This window comes from Hemitrygon akajei, chromosome 4, assembly GCF_048418815.1.
Source record: "Hemitrygon akajei chromosome 4, sHemAka1.3, whole genome shotgun sequence".
NCBI classification, from domain to species: Eukaryota; Metazoa; Chordata; class Chondrichthyes; order Myliobatiformes; family Dasyatidae; genus Hemitrygon; species Hemitrygon akajei.
The window spans coordinates 144,650,444-144,668,511 of NC_133127.1; the positions used below are offsets into that span (position 1 = coordinate 144,650,444).

General features: G+C 37.9%; 1 protein-coding gene across 1 annotated transcript in view; it reads left to right on the forward strand.

Moving 5' to 3' along the window:
* The window catches only part of LOC140726733 (mitogen-activated protein kinase kinase kinase kinase 4-like), a 265,104-nt gene that overhangs the window by 107,565 nt on the left and 139,471 nt on the right, over positions 1-18,068 (forward strand). The window contains exon 3 of the mRNA XM_073043505.1: positions 2,304-2,360. Within this exon, the coding sequence (XP_072899606.1) occupies positions 2,304-2,360 (57 nt within the window). The remainder of the gene's footprint in view (positions 1-2,303; positions 2,361-18,068) is intronic.

Sequence of the window (18,068 nt, forward strand, 5' to 3'; positions counted from 1 at the left end):
ATCATGTGAATATGTGAACCTTGTTAATTGTGGTGTTAAAAGTGAATGCATTCCCATTTCTTTTGGGCTACACAGATGCTAAGAAAGTTCAAGTTTATTGTCAAGGGCATGCATACCCATGCTATAAATGTAGCAGTGCAGTATATTGCAAATTAAGATAATATGCATGCACAACAAAGTAAACAAAAGTAGATATGACAGTGTAAGTTGAGGGAAACAGGTAGAACTAGGGTTTCTCAGGTCAGTCTAAGAACAGGATAGAGTGAAGAAGAAACTGTTTTTGAATTGTAGGTCTGCAGGTTTTAGCCAGCTATGAATTTTCATTGCTGCCATCATTTCTGGTGCATTCATCATGAATTGTTGTTTCTGAGAATACCTTTAAGTTTAGAGACCGCAATGCTTAATACTTATTGAGTGACAAATCAAATTTGAAATTGGGTATTTTGGTTTCAATATTATAAAAGAATAAAAAGTTATAATTTCTCATTAAAATAAGAATTGCTCTCATTTTGGTTTGGAAGCAGACTGGAATATATGTTTTGAATGTTGCATTGGTGAATTTCAAACATTTTGCTTGTAGTATCAAAATGTATTAAAGATGTTTGCTGATAGTATTCGAAAGTGTAGATATGGCTAAGAGATTATTGTTATGCCATGAGTAGGAGCAGAATTAGGTCGTTTGGCCCAGAGAGTCTGATCCACCATTTCATCATGGCTGATCCATTTTCCCTCTCAGCTCCAATCTTTGGTCTTCTCCCTTCATGCCCAGACTAATCAAGAATCTATCAACATCTGCCTGAAATATACCGGTACATAACAAATTGGCCTCCACAGTGCCTGTGGCAATGAATTTCACAGATTCACCACTCTCTGGCTAGAAAAATTCCTCCTCATTTCTGTTCTAAGAGGATACCACTCTACTCTGAGGCCGTGTCCTTTGTCCTTAGGTTGTCACACCATAGGAAACATCCTCTCCACATCCAGTCTATTGAGGCCTTTCGCCATTTGAATGAGGTCACCCCTCATTCTTCTGAATTCTAGAGAGTAGAGTCCCAAAACATCAAACTCTCCTCTTTTGACAAGTCCTTCAGTCCCAGAATTATTTCTGTGAACCCCTTTTGAACCCTCTCTAATGTCAGCACCTCCTTTCTTAGATAAAGGGGCCCAAAACTGCTCCCAGTACTCCACATGAGGCCTCATACTTATATTGGATTGGAACAAGTGTCTGCCATTAAATAGCTTTTCTTACAGAGCTAAGAAAAACCATCTTGCACACCAAACTTCTGTTTATATAATTTACCATTAAGATGTTTTTAATGCTGTTCATGATATCAATTTTGATTGAAGTAAGATAGTTTTGTACTGTTTCACCACAAGAAGCCACTGCAGGTCTCCAGCAATGCCCTAGATCTGCCTGGTAAAAACCATGCTCCAGCCTTGGGCCTTGCATCTCGGTGCTTAACTCCTCTTTGGCCATGGTAATCTCTGCAAATTGCCTTGCTCGCTAACTTTGCCTCAGCACTTGGGGAGATGAGAACCTTCACATTGCCACGGGAATACCAATGGAGGTTCCCAGCATAGTGGCATCAAAGGCAAGAATTCACAGCTGGTTCCCTGTAGAGCAACGATACCTACCATCAGCACAGCTATATATCTAAAATGCTACAGTACCAACGGTGCTTGCATCATTATTCTGGGGAATGCATCCTTGGTACTGAGAGGGACTGTGTAACAGTTGCTGCATAAAGCCATCCAGATCAAAGGAGAATGGCTTAATAATGGAGAACTGGTGATACAGAGAAAAGTTCATTCTGTAGACCCACCAGATATTTTGTCATGTAGATTTGTGGATTTACACCACTGGTAGTCAGGAAAGGGAGATAATGAATGAATGAGTAAAGATATGGGGTGCAGTGGGAAGGTAAGGGATGTATGAAAGGGCAAATTCGAAGTAGGCTGTTTGGAAATTTCAAGTTCAGCTTTCAGAGAATGATTACAGATTCCAAATTTGAACTGACCACCTAAGAGAATCATGACCTAGAAAATTTTGAAGAATTGCAATGTTTGATCAGCATCCTGTCACAGATCCATACTTGAACAATAAAAGTTATGTGAAATGCAATAATGTTTGTGATAAACTTGCTTTTATAGCTATTCAAAAGTAAATACGTATTTTGTTTTTCAAAACATTTATTTAACACAGCATTTTAGTTTTGATTTAAGAAGTTTAAAAATTTCCAAACTATCTAATTTTGTATATTTTTTAGAATTACTGTGCTCTGACATCTTGTTTCTCTCTGTAGGGCCGCCATGTCAAAACGGGTCAGTTGGCAGCCATTAAAGTTATGGATGTTACAGAGGTAAGTCGTCAAGTTATTTTGTGAAACAAAGATTCTGCTTTTTTTATTTATTGTGCATCATTGTTTTAATAACAATGGAAATATAATTAAAATGTTATATTGAAGGCCTGTCATTGACTGATGGTGGGTTCACATTCCACTAGGCACTGAAGGAAGGGCTCTCTAAGCAAATGTATAACACTGTTGCATCCATTTATATTAGATCTAAAGTGCTGTTGTCAATGATTTTAAATGCAGTAGGCAAATTCATAGTGTATTTGATCCAAGTGACCTGCATTTATCTAATTGGAAGAATACCAAAACGCTTTACAGGAACAGATATTTTGAAGATGGTAACTTTTTATTAAATTTAGAATTTTATTTGTATACATCAAAAACCAAATCGATGTTTTAAAAAAAAGTGAAGACTTGTCTTGGCACTTGCATAATTTTAGTTTGAATATTATGAGTTGTTGACTGCACATTGTTATTTAGTAAAATAGCAGATATTGCTTTTGGTTTCCAAATTTTTTAAAGTGCATTGTTCAAAGTACATATGTCACCATATTCAACCCTGAGATTTGTTTGTTTTTTCTGTGTGGGCATACTCAATAAATCCAAGAACCATGATAGAATCAATGAAAGATTGCACCCAAAAGGGTGGATAAACAACCAATATGCAACAAACTGCAAGTACAAAAGAGAGGGGAAAAATAAATAAGCAATAACAAAAAGCAGTCAAAAACATGAGATGACGAGCCCTTGAAAGTGAGCACATATGTTGTGGGAATAGTATAGTAATGGGCCAAGTGAAACTGAAGTTGTCCTCACCGGTTCAAGAGCCTGATGGTTAAGGGGTAATAACTGTTCCTGAACCTGCTGGTGTGTGTCCTGAGGTTCCTTGACCTTCTTCCTGATGGCAGCAGTGAGAAGAGAGCATGACCTGGGTGGTGGGGGTCCCTGATGATGGACGCTGCTTTCCTGTGCAGTGTTCTGAGTAGATGTGGATCACTGGAGGGGAGAAATTGGGACATATCTACTACTTTTTGTAGGATTTTCTGTCAAAGGGCATTGGTGTTTCCTTACCATTGTACAGTTTGCCCAGATTATTCAACATAGTGATGTGGTTATTAATCATGTTAGTCTGTGTTCTGCCTATATAATTAAACTAATTTCATTTTTCAATCATCCCTGACATGATGAATTTGAAACAGACTTGTGCATAATATGTCTTTGCCATTTTACTTTTAAGTATCTGTTGGAAAAGATTAGCAATGTCAATGACCAGTTTAGAAAATTTGTAGGCATTTAGTGTGCTTTGACATCTCAATTGACAGGAAATGTTTCTTGATGATAGTAGTCCCCAGAGTTCCTGGCTTGTTTTTTTTTCTAATCTGCATGACTAGAAAATGTAATCAGAAGAGAAGGCGGTGGATGACAGAAAAACAACATCCTTGTATTGTGCTTTAAGTTTAAAGGATGATATTAAGCAAACCTAGAAAGGGGAGAATAATTTGCTGTTATGTTGCAACTTCAATGCAAGACAAGTTCCTGAATATGTCGTAGAAATGGGAAAATGATGGGAGAAACATTGTACATGCTGGTTGACGGCATCATCGAAGAATTGCCTTAAGAATATTGGGAAAAGGTTTTGGGAGAGGTTTCCAAGATGTCTGGTCAAAATGTTGAATGCTGAATTGTTGGAAGTGTGTAATCAAAGCAGTACAATGTTTGAGATCAAAGTTGTAAGAATAGGGATGAGGAAACGCCATGGAGGGATTTGCCAATTGTAGAATTTTAAATAGAACAATAAAGTGAAGGGGAATGGCAGTGATACATCGTTAATTGTGGCAAGGTAGGGTTAATTGTTTTTGTCAATGGTGGAACATGGTTATCACAATACATGATTGTGTGTCATCAACTTTGGATTGTGGTCCAGAACAATATGAGTTTGGAAATGTGGTCTTGATGGTGTGTATGATTTGACTTTGGCTCGGAGATGAACGAGAATACCAGATAAGAATGCGTAAACTGAGACTGATAGTTAAGGCCCAAAGTCAGTTTTGGAATGGAAATGGAATGCTTCATCAAAACTCAGGGAAGTTTTGTTCTATGTAATGCACAGCAGCAATGAATGGATTGCAAAAGGTCTGAGACAAGTTTTGGTAGGCACAGGAAACCTGTCTTTATGCCTTTGTAGCAAAGGCACAACTATCCAAGGAAAAAATGATGAATACCAAGATGATGCTCTTCCCTCCACAGTATCCTGTTTCATTCTCATTCACTGTTAACAGCCCTTCTCCCTTACAGCACAACTTAAAGTGCAGCTACAGGAAAGACAATTAGCCCTTTCACCCCTTCTTTCTCAATATTCACAGCCCAAAATATCAATTTCAGCAGAACAGGATTTATTTGTATTTCTTTCAACTTTTGTTCATAATTCAGTTATTGCTAGTGATGATGTCATTTCTTGGAGGAAATCGTACACAGCAGGCTATGGAACTTTTTTTTTCAGAGTTTTCCTGAACTTGTGTTGTAATTTTGATACTTTGGATCACCCTTGCCCTGACCAATTTATTTTTGGTCTCTCTGTTCCCGTCGATCTCAATATAAGCTGAGAAGCAGCATCTCATGTTATGATTTGGCAATTTTTAACTTTGCAGACTTCGTATTGAGAGCCATAATTTCAAGTATTGATTCAATTATTTTCATCTTTTCCAGGCCTGTGTTTTACTTGTCCCATTATTATTTTCTCAATTGCTTTGTCACTTTATTTAATTTGCACCGTCACAGGCCTTCCCCCAAATTGCAGTTCCTCCAGCCATTTTGTGTTGCACAGGCTTTCCCCAATTCTTTCTTCTCTCCTTTTTGTGGATGCTAAAACTATTTTGTAAAAATTTCAACTTCTAATTGATAAACTTTTAAACTGAGAAAGTTAACTCTTTCCGAATGCTGCCTGATCTGATGTATTTCATGTGACAAAGACAAAATTATAAGGAACCTTTGTGACAGTATTAGACTGATGGGGTGAAAATGTGATCTTAATCCGGGAAGGAATAAATCCAACAATTCTTGGCATTTTGTGCTAGAAATGAAGATGCGTGAAGCAGAATGTGATTAAGTAGTATAGAATTACCCACTGAGTAAACTTGGGGTAGCTGAAGGAGGGTGATATTCTCAGTGCCTGGAAAGTCGTTTACAAAGCCATTTTCTGTGTTGTTTCTCTTCTGTTGTCCTGTTCAGTAGTTCCCCTCTACAACAGTTTTTGGAGACCTTGGATTTCTGTCCTTGCCACTTAGCAATGTGCTGTCCTGTGGTGATATCATCCGCAAAATAGTGTCATTTCTATAGATGTACTGATGATTCAGTTCTAGTGTAAGTGATTTATTTCCACTTCCTATCAGAAAATATGTTGATGAAGTTTTCCAGTGGACTGACCAGTATTTTGGCCCATGCCATAACTTTGAGCTCCCTTGCCCAAATGCTCTTCATCAGCTGTATGTTTCTTTGGAGAATTCTACCCAAAGGGACAGTATGTTTAAGTTGGATAAAGTTTTCAAAGCTTGATTGCATTTTTTTTTGAAGCTTTGGCTGCTATGTTCTCACAACTACAGAATCTCTTCACGCTTGTTTATTTGTAATTTGATTGTGCCAGTGCCTTTCCATATTTTCACGTTCCATTCTTCTTACTCCAGTTTATTTAAAGCTTGGCCCCTTAAATGTTGCTGAGTTCTATTTTGTCTTGAATTCTGGCCTCACTGGAATACTGGCTTCTTGTACCTCAGTATAATATAAATTTGTAATACCTTAATTTCTTTACAGCTTGCTGGATATATCTCTACAATATCCTACATAAGAACAGACATGAAATAACCAGAGAGGATCACATAATTCCATAACCCTGTTTTGCATTCAGTAAGATAATGTGTGCACTCGTACTCTGCTATCTCACCTTATCCTTCAAAAATCCTTTGATACCCTTAGTGGGCAAAAGATCTATATCAATGATTATCAAGCTTTGTTAGATTACTGCCCCCTTGGCTCCCAGGCCATATCCCTCTCCCTTTCCAGTCATTACATAAAAACAATAAAGAATTTTGATTTATTATGCACAGTGAAAGAACATAGGAACTGTAACTTCAAAGCAGTGACAAATAATTGCAAACATTATTCAAATCTATCTGAAGCTACAAATAAAATTATTCATTGAAATATAGTAAACTACAATTTTCATTAACAAGTTTAGAATGTACATTAGTAGTCCAACTATTCACTGCTTCATTGCTTTTTATTCTTTCAGTGAGATGGATGGGCCTGGTGCAGTGATATCAGCTTGACATCAGAGTCTCAGATCCCTACGTTTAGTAATTTGAAGTTTGTTTCATTATTTTGAAAAGTTGGACAACTGTGCTGAACTAAATATGATGTTGAAAAGATATTAAGGAACATCTTGACCTTTTTGTGCAGAGCAGATAACACTCAGAATTCTTCAACCAAATGTTTTGATATGATTTTTCTGAACCTCGGCGTCAGCTCTGTCATTTTGTAGCAAAATCAGTTGTTCCTCCATCTTTCCTGTTAGTTCCTCATTATGAGTGTTCAGGAATGGATTTATTACCCAACCTGGAATTTGAATCAAAAGAAGATCCCGAAATCTCTCTGAAATGTCTCTATGCAGCTGATCAGGTGGGTACCATATGCTTGAAGATCATCATCTGGAATTCTTTCTTTCTCTTCCAACTTGGAGATACACAGAAATTAGAGAATGTCACAATGGCCAATGTTGTACTTAAATAGGGTTAACTTGGACAAATGTGGAGCCGACTGATTTGACTTTGTTAAGATTCACAGCATTTCCTTGCAAATGAAGATTGATTTCATTAATCTTTGTGAATAGTTCTGATAACTAAGCAATGTCATGCCAAACATTCTTGAATGAATCATTCGAATCTTCAGAGAATTTTATCACAGTTCTAAATGCGCATAAAAGTGTCTGTGTCCTTTTGGTAGTTACTCTACCAAATAATGCATTATAACTGGATTGTCCAAAAGCATTCAGTAAAGTGTCACAGAAGAATCACTACACAAGGTACTATCACTAATTGAGTAATATGGAAAAAAGAAAGAATAAATGTGTCATTTTGGAACAGCTTAAGAGAGTTATCACAATCCAACAAGAATCAGACTTATCTGGGCCCGGAAATTACACGATTTCTTCGGTCCATATTTTTCATGATATGCCTAATATAGAAGTGTCACATTGCTTACCAACGGATGAGGTGATTACGTGATCACTGTAATCATTCGAGGCAGGGAGGATCAAATGCTGATAATACGTAATTCATCTCTTAAATTTAATGTGTAATTCCTTGACTGTCACCCTTGCTACTGAGCACCCACTGCAATATCTTTATCTTTATTGCATCCGAAGAAACTCCCATTGCCACCACTGGGGTAATACCATCAATTTGGAAACCACGGATTGGTCTCAATCTAATGAATAATTATCATCCTAGCATCTGCATTCAAAGATTTTTGAGTGAATGCACTCTGCAGATTTACTTATTCATATACAAGGAAGATAAAATTCCATTGATTACCAACATTATCTCAGAATTTAGAGAATTATTTCACATTCCCATTCTTTTACCAAGGTGGGTAATTCAAATATAATCTCATTATGTCCATCTGCCAGCATTTTTCCCACTTAATCCGTCTGTATCACTTAAAATACTTTTACATCATCTTGCAGTCTGCATTCCTGCCAAGTGAAGGATTTTTTGGCAGATTTAGATACATTACACTGTTCTTTTATCTAAGTCATGAATAAGATGGCAAGTAGTTGACAAGCAAAGACTGATTCTTGTTGGATTGTGATAGCTCTCTTAAGCTGTTCCAAAATGACACATTTATTCTTTCTTTTTTCCATATTACTCAATTAGTGATAATACATTATACACCTTGTGTAGTGATTTTTTCTGTGACACTATTGAATGCTTTTGGACAATCCAGTTATAATGCATTATTTGGCAGAGTAATTCTGTAGAATCAGAATCAGGTTTAATATCACCAGCATATGTTGTGAAATTTGTTAACTTAGTGGCAGCAGTACAATGCAATTCATGGTAATATCGAAATAAAACCACTAAATCAATTACAGTATGTATATATGTGCATGTATGTATATTAAATAGTTAAATTAAATTAGTGCAAAAACCAAAGTAATATATAAAAAAAAGTGAGGTAATGTTCACAGGTTCAATGTCCATTTAGGAATCGGATGACAGGGGAAGGAGCTGTTCCTGAATCACTGAGTGTGTGCCTTCAGGTCTCTGTACCATCTTGACGGTAACAATGAGAAAAGGGCATGTCCTGGGTGATTGAGGTCCTCAATAATGGACATTGTCTTTGAGGCACCGCTCCTTTGAAGATGTCTTGGATACTATGTACCTATCGTTGTGGAGATAAAGGTACCTGCAGGGAGCGGCAATAACTAGTTTAATTTGGGAAAATGACAAATTAATAGGATCCTTAAGAAAACAAAGATAGAAACTAAATATATAATAATGAAAGCTTGCTAATTTCACAAGCAAAAGATCTTCCTTGAACAGCCTTATTGAAGTCTCTGTAGAGGTAACATTGAGGAAGACAAAAGTAATATGGTTTATATAAATGTGTTCAAAGTGTCTTATAATATTATACTAAATAATAGTCAGTACTACAGCACAGAAACATGCCCTTCAGCCCATCCGGTCCACAGTGTCCTTCCTGCTAGGCTTTTGCTAGAATTCGGCCCATCACCCTCTAAGTCCCTCCCCACAATGTACATATCCAAATGCCTCTTAAATATCTCAGGTTTCCCCTTCTTGTATCTGTGCTTCGAGTTTTGGACTAGGAGAAGAGCATGACTGCCCATTTTATCCATATAGCTCATGATTTTATAAACTGCTTTGAAGTCTCCCCGTATTCTACTGTGCTTGAGGGAATAAAGATCCCACATTGCCAAATCTCTCCGTATACCATAGGCCCTCCAATTCAAGTAGCATCCTTGTAAATCTTACCTTGTACCATTTCTAGTTGATAACATTTTTCCTATAATTGAATAACTGACATTGTAAACGATACTCTAGATGGTCTCACCAGCAACTTGTATAACTGCAACATTATTTTTCTAACTTAAACTTGATGCTATGACTGATGAAGGCTAGTATGCTAAAGGCTACCTTCACCCCCTTGTCAACTTGCATGGCTATTTAGTCAAACGTGCACTTGTACTGCAGGTCCCTCAGTGTCACAACACTTGTCAGTGTTCTGCCATTCATTGCAGAAGCCCTACACTGGTTTGACTGCCCAAGATACATCTCCTCACATTTAGCTCTAAGTTGAAATCTATTTCGTCATTTCTCAGCCCATCTCCCTAACAGATCAAGATCTTTTTTTAATTCATTTGTAACCACCTTCACTATGAACAAGACCCCCTTCATCAGCAAAGTTGCTAATCATGCCTTTTACATTCACATCCAAATCATATGAATAAATAGTAAATAAAAGCGAAGGTTCCAAACTGACCCACTGGTCAAAAGCCTCCAGTCAGAGAAGCAACCTTAAACCAACGTCCCCTGCGTCCTGTCATAGAGCCAATTCCGAATCCACCTTATTAACTACACCTGAATTTCATGTGGCTTTATCTTCCTAGATCTGCATGCCAAGTGAGACTTGGTCAAGGGCCTTACTGAATCTATATAGACAATGTTCAGTGCCTTACCTTAATCTGTTCTCTTTGTTAGTTCTTTGTAAAACTCTGAATGCTGATGTTTTTGATGTGAGTTTCTTCATCAGTCAAGAATGAGGCATTAAATTTGTTTCTTGTGATTGGTTATTATGCAGTCCAACAATGAAATAAGGGAAAAGAAACATGAGGAGGGAACAAGGGAGGGAGGGAACGAAAGAGCAAAGAACTGAGGCAAGAGGTCAAGACAATGTGGTGTGGTCTTCTTATATCAGATTGCTAATTCTATTGAATTTCTATAGATCTAAAATAATCAATCAGATAGCCCGTATACAAATAGTGTGATACCCACAACTGCAACCAAGTTGTTGCAAAAGCAACCACTAGAAAACACCGAACAATTGCATATACATAGGTAACTATATAAAAAAAAACACAACCATGAGAAATTTAAACTACAAGGGAAATAACAATTAGTCTTAATATAACATTTCCCCTTTGATTCTAAATCATATATTTAGAATCATTACATCTGAAAATTCAGAGGCAGAAAAACTTCATACCTTAGTTAAATATAAAATAATCAAAAATTTACCTACGTTATGGAAATATCTTAGAATTATGTCACTGTTAGGTAGATTGGTTTTATAAATAGGCTCAATTAGTGACTGCCTCATATAAGTAAAAAATATGTAAATTATGATGAGGCATATCAGGACAAATGTTGTGACTGACTATGTTGAGTAACCCTAGCTCCAGAAACATAAATTAATCCAATCAAAGAAATCCATCTATTGGATTGATGTACTTTCGTTGTTTCTTTATTATTATGATTAGTCAAATCAGTTATGTCTTCAGACCAGGTATGTAAGAACAGCATTCCTTACATGTTACCCCCTTAACTGCTGAGAGAAGATCTAATGCCATACAATTTAGAAGAGCCGTCTTGTGCATGGCAACTCTTTAAAAGTGTGTGGTATATATTGACATACCCAACAACTAGAGGCATTAACAACATCAGCAAATTTATGTCATACTCTGTATAGCCTTCCTCCATTTTCAATCCAGAACCACTTTTCCTAATGCAAGTATAGATTGAGTCATCTCAATTGGCAAATTGTAAGTGGGGAAAATTGGCAGTATTAACAACAAAAAATATTAGAGTAACCTCCATAATGTCCCATAGCTGTCAACTCTGCTCAAAGTCTTCTGGCTGCTTAGTGATATGATCCCTGCAGCCCAGCAGCGAAGGCACTGAGTCAGAGGTTACTAGAGAATTAACCTCAGTGCTTGTTGTCCTTGTCGGGTACTGTACCACTTTAGCTCACTTGCAGTGGCTAGCGTGTATCCACTTCCTGTTGCCTTCTACAGTACTTTCAACACTGAGTTAGTAATTAACAGTACTTGTTAATGACCTTCCCATTGAGCTCACAGTAGTTCCTTATGTGTTTTTAATCAGGACCCACTCACCAGTAATCAGGGAATGTCCTCCTGTTCGATCCCTCTGAGTGGCAGAAACTTGTTGAAAAGCAGACTAGACAGCTTAGGTTGATTTCACACAATACTTAACTAAACTGCTGTAATGTGTATATCAGCCTCTCTGAGATCAGGAGCTCCGGCTAGTTACATAGGATGACTGTTACTACTTTGAATGGACTTCATTTAGTTTCCTGGTTTCAAGTTGCTCTGATGCTACACAAGACCATAGGAAGAGCCATAGGCCATTGTATTCCTTCCTCATGATACGTAGCCATTGTTTGATGATACCATTCATTTGTTCAACTTGTTCTGATGACTCTGGTTGATGTGGGCAATAAAAAGACCATTCAACATAATTCCTGACAGGCACTGTCAGTGAAATGTGTTCCTTAGTCAGAGTTGACATGACACAGCAGTCCCCATTTAGGAATGTAGTCCTTGAACAGTTTTTGCCGTGTGTGTGTGGCAATGACTTTCCTTACTGGAAGAGCTTCTACCCATCTTGAAAACTCTTTCTATTACCAGTATGCCTGAATATCTGTGACACTTTGGAAGAAGTCCACTTGTAAGTGTAAAAAAAAATGGACCAGGTGGGGTAAGAGCACTTACCGTAATTATGGCAATTTCTCTGCTGCTCGAAGTGTTTATTGGCATATCATGTGTCTTTCAAACGTTTGTCAAGCTTGTGCCCTGTACTTCGGAATCCACCACCATTGTGAGAATCTGCTGAACATCTTTTCCACTCCAATATGTCATAGGGAGTGTATCTGCTGTGCCAGATAAGGGAGGAACATATTTGGAACTACAAATCTGTGACTTGTGTCGTATCTCCATGCTCCATCAGTTTAACCTCGATCATTCTCCATCCAGATCCCCTCTTCCTGGTTAGAGATTTGAGCTTGCATTTCTCGAGAGTCCGGTTTCATTTCCATAACTTCAGTTGTTGGGTTCATTGCATATGCTCTTGGTATTAATTTTAATTCTTTGACTTGTTTTATACTTTTATTTCTTTTACCCCTTCCCTTGCTGCCCTTTTTTGCAATTTCATCAATGAAAGCATTTCTGTGGCTTGCAATTGTATTCATTTTGGGATCGTTTTTTACATATATGATATTCACGAGTTCTTGTCCAAGATGACCATTCTTGATTGCAGTTCCTACTGATGCTGGAAAGTCCCTTTGTCTAAATAAGTTTCCAAAATCATGAACAACTCTGAAAGCATAGAAAGAACTTTAGACTTTAGCTGATCTTCTGCCACCTTACAGGCTGCAATCAGAGCTTTCAATTCTGCCTGTTGTGCATTTAGCAGGAGCATTGCTTGCTGATGCCAACACTTCAGTTTCAGAAACAAACAGCCCACCCAACCATTTGAATTCCTTCCTCAATTGTTGTGGAGCCATCGGTAAACAGAATCAAATCTGGATTCAGCAGGTATTTTTCTTGTAATAATTTGCATCTTCATGATGTTATTATTCAGTCATGGTCATCATGGTCTAACAAGATTTCAGCACATTAATTCCCAGTTAATAAGTTAACATAAAAGCTGTCTAGGCTTTGCTTTAACAAGTTAAACAAGGGCGGCAGGGCAGGGCTTAGTTGCTTTTGAATTCAACAAATTGCCCATTACATCTGAAATTGTTGAAAGAGTGTTATCAGATCAAGATCATCCGACATTTTGCAAGGAAGGGAATTGAACATGTTGAGCAAATTCCTGTTGTCCACCTTGTTTCCTACACTTACAATTTTAGCACAATGTCCTGTCTTACTGCAAAAGTGACATTTTGCTTCGTGGGATTGGCCTCAGAGGTGTGGCTCTGACTGAGATTGTGTACACGGTGAATTCCAGTCCTGCTTTTCCTATTGGTTTATGGGTGTTGGCTGTTGACTCACTGGAGTAGCTGTGTCTGTTGACTAACAAGTAATGACTGTTGACACATGGTCACTAGCTGTTAATCAACAGCTAACTGTTCCATGTGTAATGATTGTATTTCAGGGGTTCCCACCCTGGGGTTCACGGACCCCTTGCTTAATGGTATTGGTTCATGGCATGAAAAAGGTTGGGAATCCCTATTTTGTTCCACTTGTTTGGCAGCTTGCATTAGCCCACAATATAGAGCACCAACCTCATTCCAATTCAGTTTTGTCAGCTTCACCATTTTGGCAGTATCTGATTTCAAGCCATCTATAAGTTGACTTCAATGATCTATATGTGAAGTCCTTTATGTTACCTTCATTTATTTTCAGAGCTTCTGAAAAACTTAATCACGTTGTCCTGTAGCGTTCCTCATATTCAGGAACATCCTCTACAGCCTTTTGCTTGCAATCAACCATTTTTCTCCCATCAGTCTGTATTGGGGCCTATTTTTCCAACCACCTCTTAACAGCATCCCAACCACCTTGTATATTTTTATAATCTCTCATATTGTCGTCAACTCTATGATTCTGCTGAGAAGACAACATGGTAGCCAAAATTTGGATGCCATCACATGGGTGGAGTTTGTATATATTAATACACAAAGCTCAGCCCAGGTTTTCAAACAATCCTTTTTTGGATGTGGAACTACTTTAGACCATTCATCAATCTTTTGTGGTTCATATGGTTGATGAAAAACCATACGTCCTTTCATAGGTTGCATCTTCAGTCCTGCATATCCTCTCTTCACTTGGTCGTTATTGGAGCAAGGCGTGATATTACTGCCAATCCTATTGTTTCATCACTCTCATCCTCACTTGAGTCATTAGTGGTTGCTGTAGAGTCCATGTCATATCCATGCTGTAATTCCTCAAAGTTCCTCAAATGTGGTGCTGTCTTGGAGGACTGTCCAATGTAGAGAGTGCTTCTCAAGAAGTGTCACTAGGAGGACTACCCTCTTGAGGCCCCTGCTGAACTCTGCAACTGCTTTGGTTTGCTTCTGGCTGTCTCCGTACAATGCACTTTGATTAGATTACACTTACTATGTTGTTATTTCACTTGTTCAGTTAATGTAAAAATTTGTTCTATCATATTGTTTTTGTAGTTTATGACAGCTTTCTCTTATCTGTATTAGTAGTTCAGTTAACATTTTCACTCATTCTGCCAGGTCATAAATGATATTTTCCAACAGACCACATGTTCGCTTAAACTCAGATTTGACTGTCTAACCCAATGCAATCGTACTTTCTTAACTGCGATTAAAACTGCTAACATCCAAGTGTTGTTTTTTTTTCTTTTTCTAAAGCCTTTCTTAGGCTTTTATCACATACCTTCACAATATCATTTAAGAGCCACCTTTCATTAGTCTCAGCATTGATAGTATGTTTCATCTGGATTTTTTTTCATTAATCTTATCAAATTGAAATGTCTTATTCAGGTAAGAACTCAAACCCTCAGAAATCTATTCACACATAACTGGAGATTCAACTCATCCTTTTCATGTAGTAGATTTTATGACTTTTGCCGTTGTTTTAATTTATTTTCGTGGAACATTTAATTTGTACACTTTAATCACTTGGACTGCAAGCGTAATACCATGGTTTATGTCAAAATATTATTGAATTGTAATTGAAATTATCTCATCAGTATTTTCTCATTAGATTGCAGTCTAAATGTTTTTTAAACACTAGATTGTAATCAGAAGGTTTCTTAGGTACACGATCAAATAGTATGATTTCAATTTAATTATGATAATTTTAGAATGGCAATGTGTAATAGTTTTCCTTCATACTTAACCTTCCACGAGATGGTGTATTGAAGCAAGAACAAACTATCTAATGGACGATTAGACATTAAGGATGGAGCACTTACTTCATCTTTAAATTTATGTGCCAAAAGTTTCCACTTAGTCTGGGATTCTGTAGAGTTCTTAAATCTTTGCAAGTATCCATCGACCGCCAAAATTGCTGGATGCTGATGTTTTTGATCCATGATCTGCAGAAGTAAAGAATGAGGCATAAAACTTTTTGCTTAAATCACTTATTAAACATTACAGGAACGAAACAAGGGGAAAGAAATATGAGTGGAGGGAGGGAGAGAGAGAAAGGTGGGTGGACAAAGAGACAAAGAACAGAAGCAAATGAGGCTGAGACAGCGTTGTGTGGTCTTTTACCAGGTTGCTAATTTATTTGAGTTTCATTCGATAAGAGGTATTAATTAGATAGCTCCTATTCAAATAATGCAATACCCAAACTGCAACCAAATTTGTTACAAAAGCAACAACAACCACTAGAAAACACTGAACAATTACAAATTCTTAGGTAACTATATAAAAACATAAACAATCATAATTAATTTAAGCTACAAGGAAAGTAACAATCCCACATTCTAATCCAGCAACTCCAAAAGATTCGCTGTGCACTGAACCATCCTGACAATTTTTAATCAGACTTTGAATACGTAAGTGGATGGTGGATCTTGTCCCTGCAAATACAGTCAGGTTCATTGGCCAGTCCACATATCTGTCTTATGGAACTTTACCAGTGGCTAATGATGAAGGTAGTATCTTTATGTGGGCCTCTGCAATTGGTTCCTTGGCCTCCCATGAGCTCCAGGTGCGCAATTAGTCAGGCCCTGAATATTTGGCCCCTTCAGTACACTTCAAGCCTGCAAATTCATCCGTCCTTGCATTATGCATAAGATTCAAAGCCTTATTACACTAATTTTATTTTGCCATAAATGATAATCCCCAAAGTAAACATTTAAGGAGAAACAGACGTTAACAATCTTGGTTAACTCCTGCGTCTCTACACATAGGTGGCCCTGATAGTCTTTAAGAGGACCTAGTCTCTCCCCAGTCACCCTTTTACAGTTAATCTGATTGAAGAATAATTTGGGATCATCTTTAGCCCTTTTACCCTCTTTTACCCTACTGATTTCCCCCTTAAGCCTGGTTTTAAATATTTTATATTCATGAAGGGATTCACTCATACCAGCTGCCTAAATGTGATATGTTTTGTTCGTTCTTCCTTACCAGAGCTGCTATCAGCCATGGTTTCCTGAACTTAGAATGACTACCCTTCACATTAACTGGAATCTGCTGTCCCTGAACTCTTGATATGACCCTTTTTTTTAAAAAAAAAACCTCCCACTTGTCAACTGTTTCTTGTTTTTAAATATTTATTCAGTCAACCTTAGCCAGATACTGTCTAGACTCTTAAAGCCATTAAGGTTGCCCCTGCTCCAGTGCAGGATTTCAACCTGTGTGCAACACTTTTTCTTCATAGCTATTTTAAAACTAATAGAATTATGGTCACCCACTCAGCGCTCCCCAGCTGCTAATTCATTTATTTGGCCAGCTTTATTCTCTAGGATGAGGCCTAGTATTGCTCCTTCCAGAAGAAAATCCTCCTGTATTGTGTGAGAAAGCTGTCTTGAACACACCACACAAATTCCACCCCCATCTACCCCAATTTCTTGACATTTCTGCTCAAATTCCCTCTGTCTATTGTGGGTCTATAATGAATACCTACCAAAGTGACCACCCCCTTTATATTTTGAAGTTCACCACCAATGCTTTGTTAGATGGTCCCTCAAGAATATCCTCTCTAAGCACTGCTGTTATGTCCTGTCTGATCAAAAGGACAACATCCTCCCAGTTTTACCTGTTCCTCTATCATGCCTAAAGGATTGATGACCTGAAATATTGAGCTCCCAATCCTGCCCTTCTCTCAGCCATGTTCTATTATGGTCGTAATATCTCAGTCCCTAGAGGCAATCCACACCTTGCAGTTTGTTTGCATTAACCTGTTAAGCTGCATGCATTGAAGTAGATACAATTTAAAACTATCTGCCCTTTTACTGTAAACACAGCTATCCTAATTGCTAGGCTTACAGTCCTTGGCTGCTGCATATATCCCCATCTTCTCACTGACTTTCCTCTCTTCAGCCTGAAAGCCCCACTAATGGAGTGTAGACCCTACCTAGTGGCAAAAGCGAATTTCTTCTCTAGGCTACTAGTCCCAAGTTCAAGTGAAATCTGCCCTTGTACAGGTCAACCCTATCACAGAAGTGATCCCGATAATCTAAGAACCTCTATTTGTGCCCTCTGCACCAGCTTTTCAACCACACATTTATCTGGCCTATCTTTATATTCCTGGACTCACTGCATTGTGAGTAATCCAGAGGTCATGACTGTTGGGTCCTGCTTTTTAATTTCTTGCCTAACAACTTATACTTATTCTGCATGATCTCATCCCTTCTCCCTATGTCACTTGTACCAGCAAGTACAATGAAGGCTGTTCAGCTTTTTCTGCTGCCATTCAGAGGCATCCTTGACCATGGCATTTAAAAAGTAACCCACCATCCTGGCATCTGTTCTGCGGCCACAGAATCCCCTGTCTGTCTCCCTCACCATTGTGGAACAAATATTGGTATTTATGAGTCAGGGCAGTCAGCTGAATGATTTTCAGAAGGATATAAAAATACAGAGTGAAGAATAGAATGGAGCTCTCATGAAATGAGAGTTGGCCATTCAGTCCATCATATCTATGCAGGCTCTCAAAGCATTCCTGTCAGTCCCACTCCATCACATGGCATTCAGTTAACT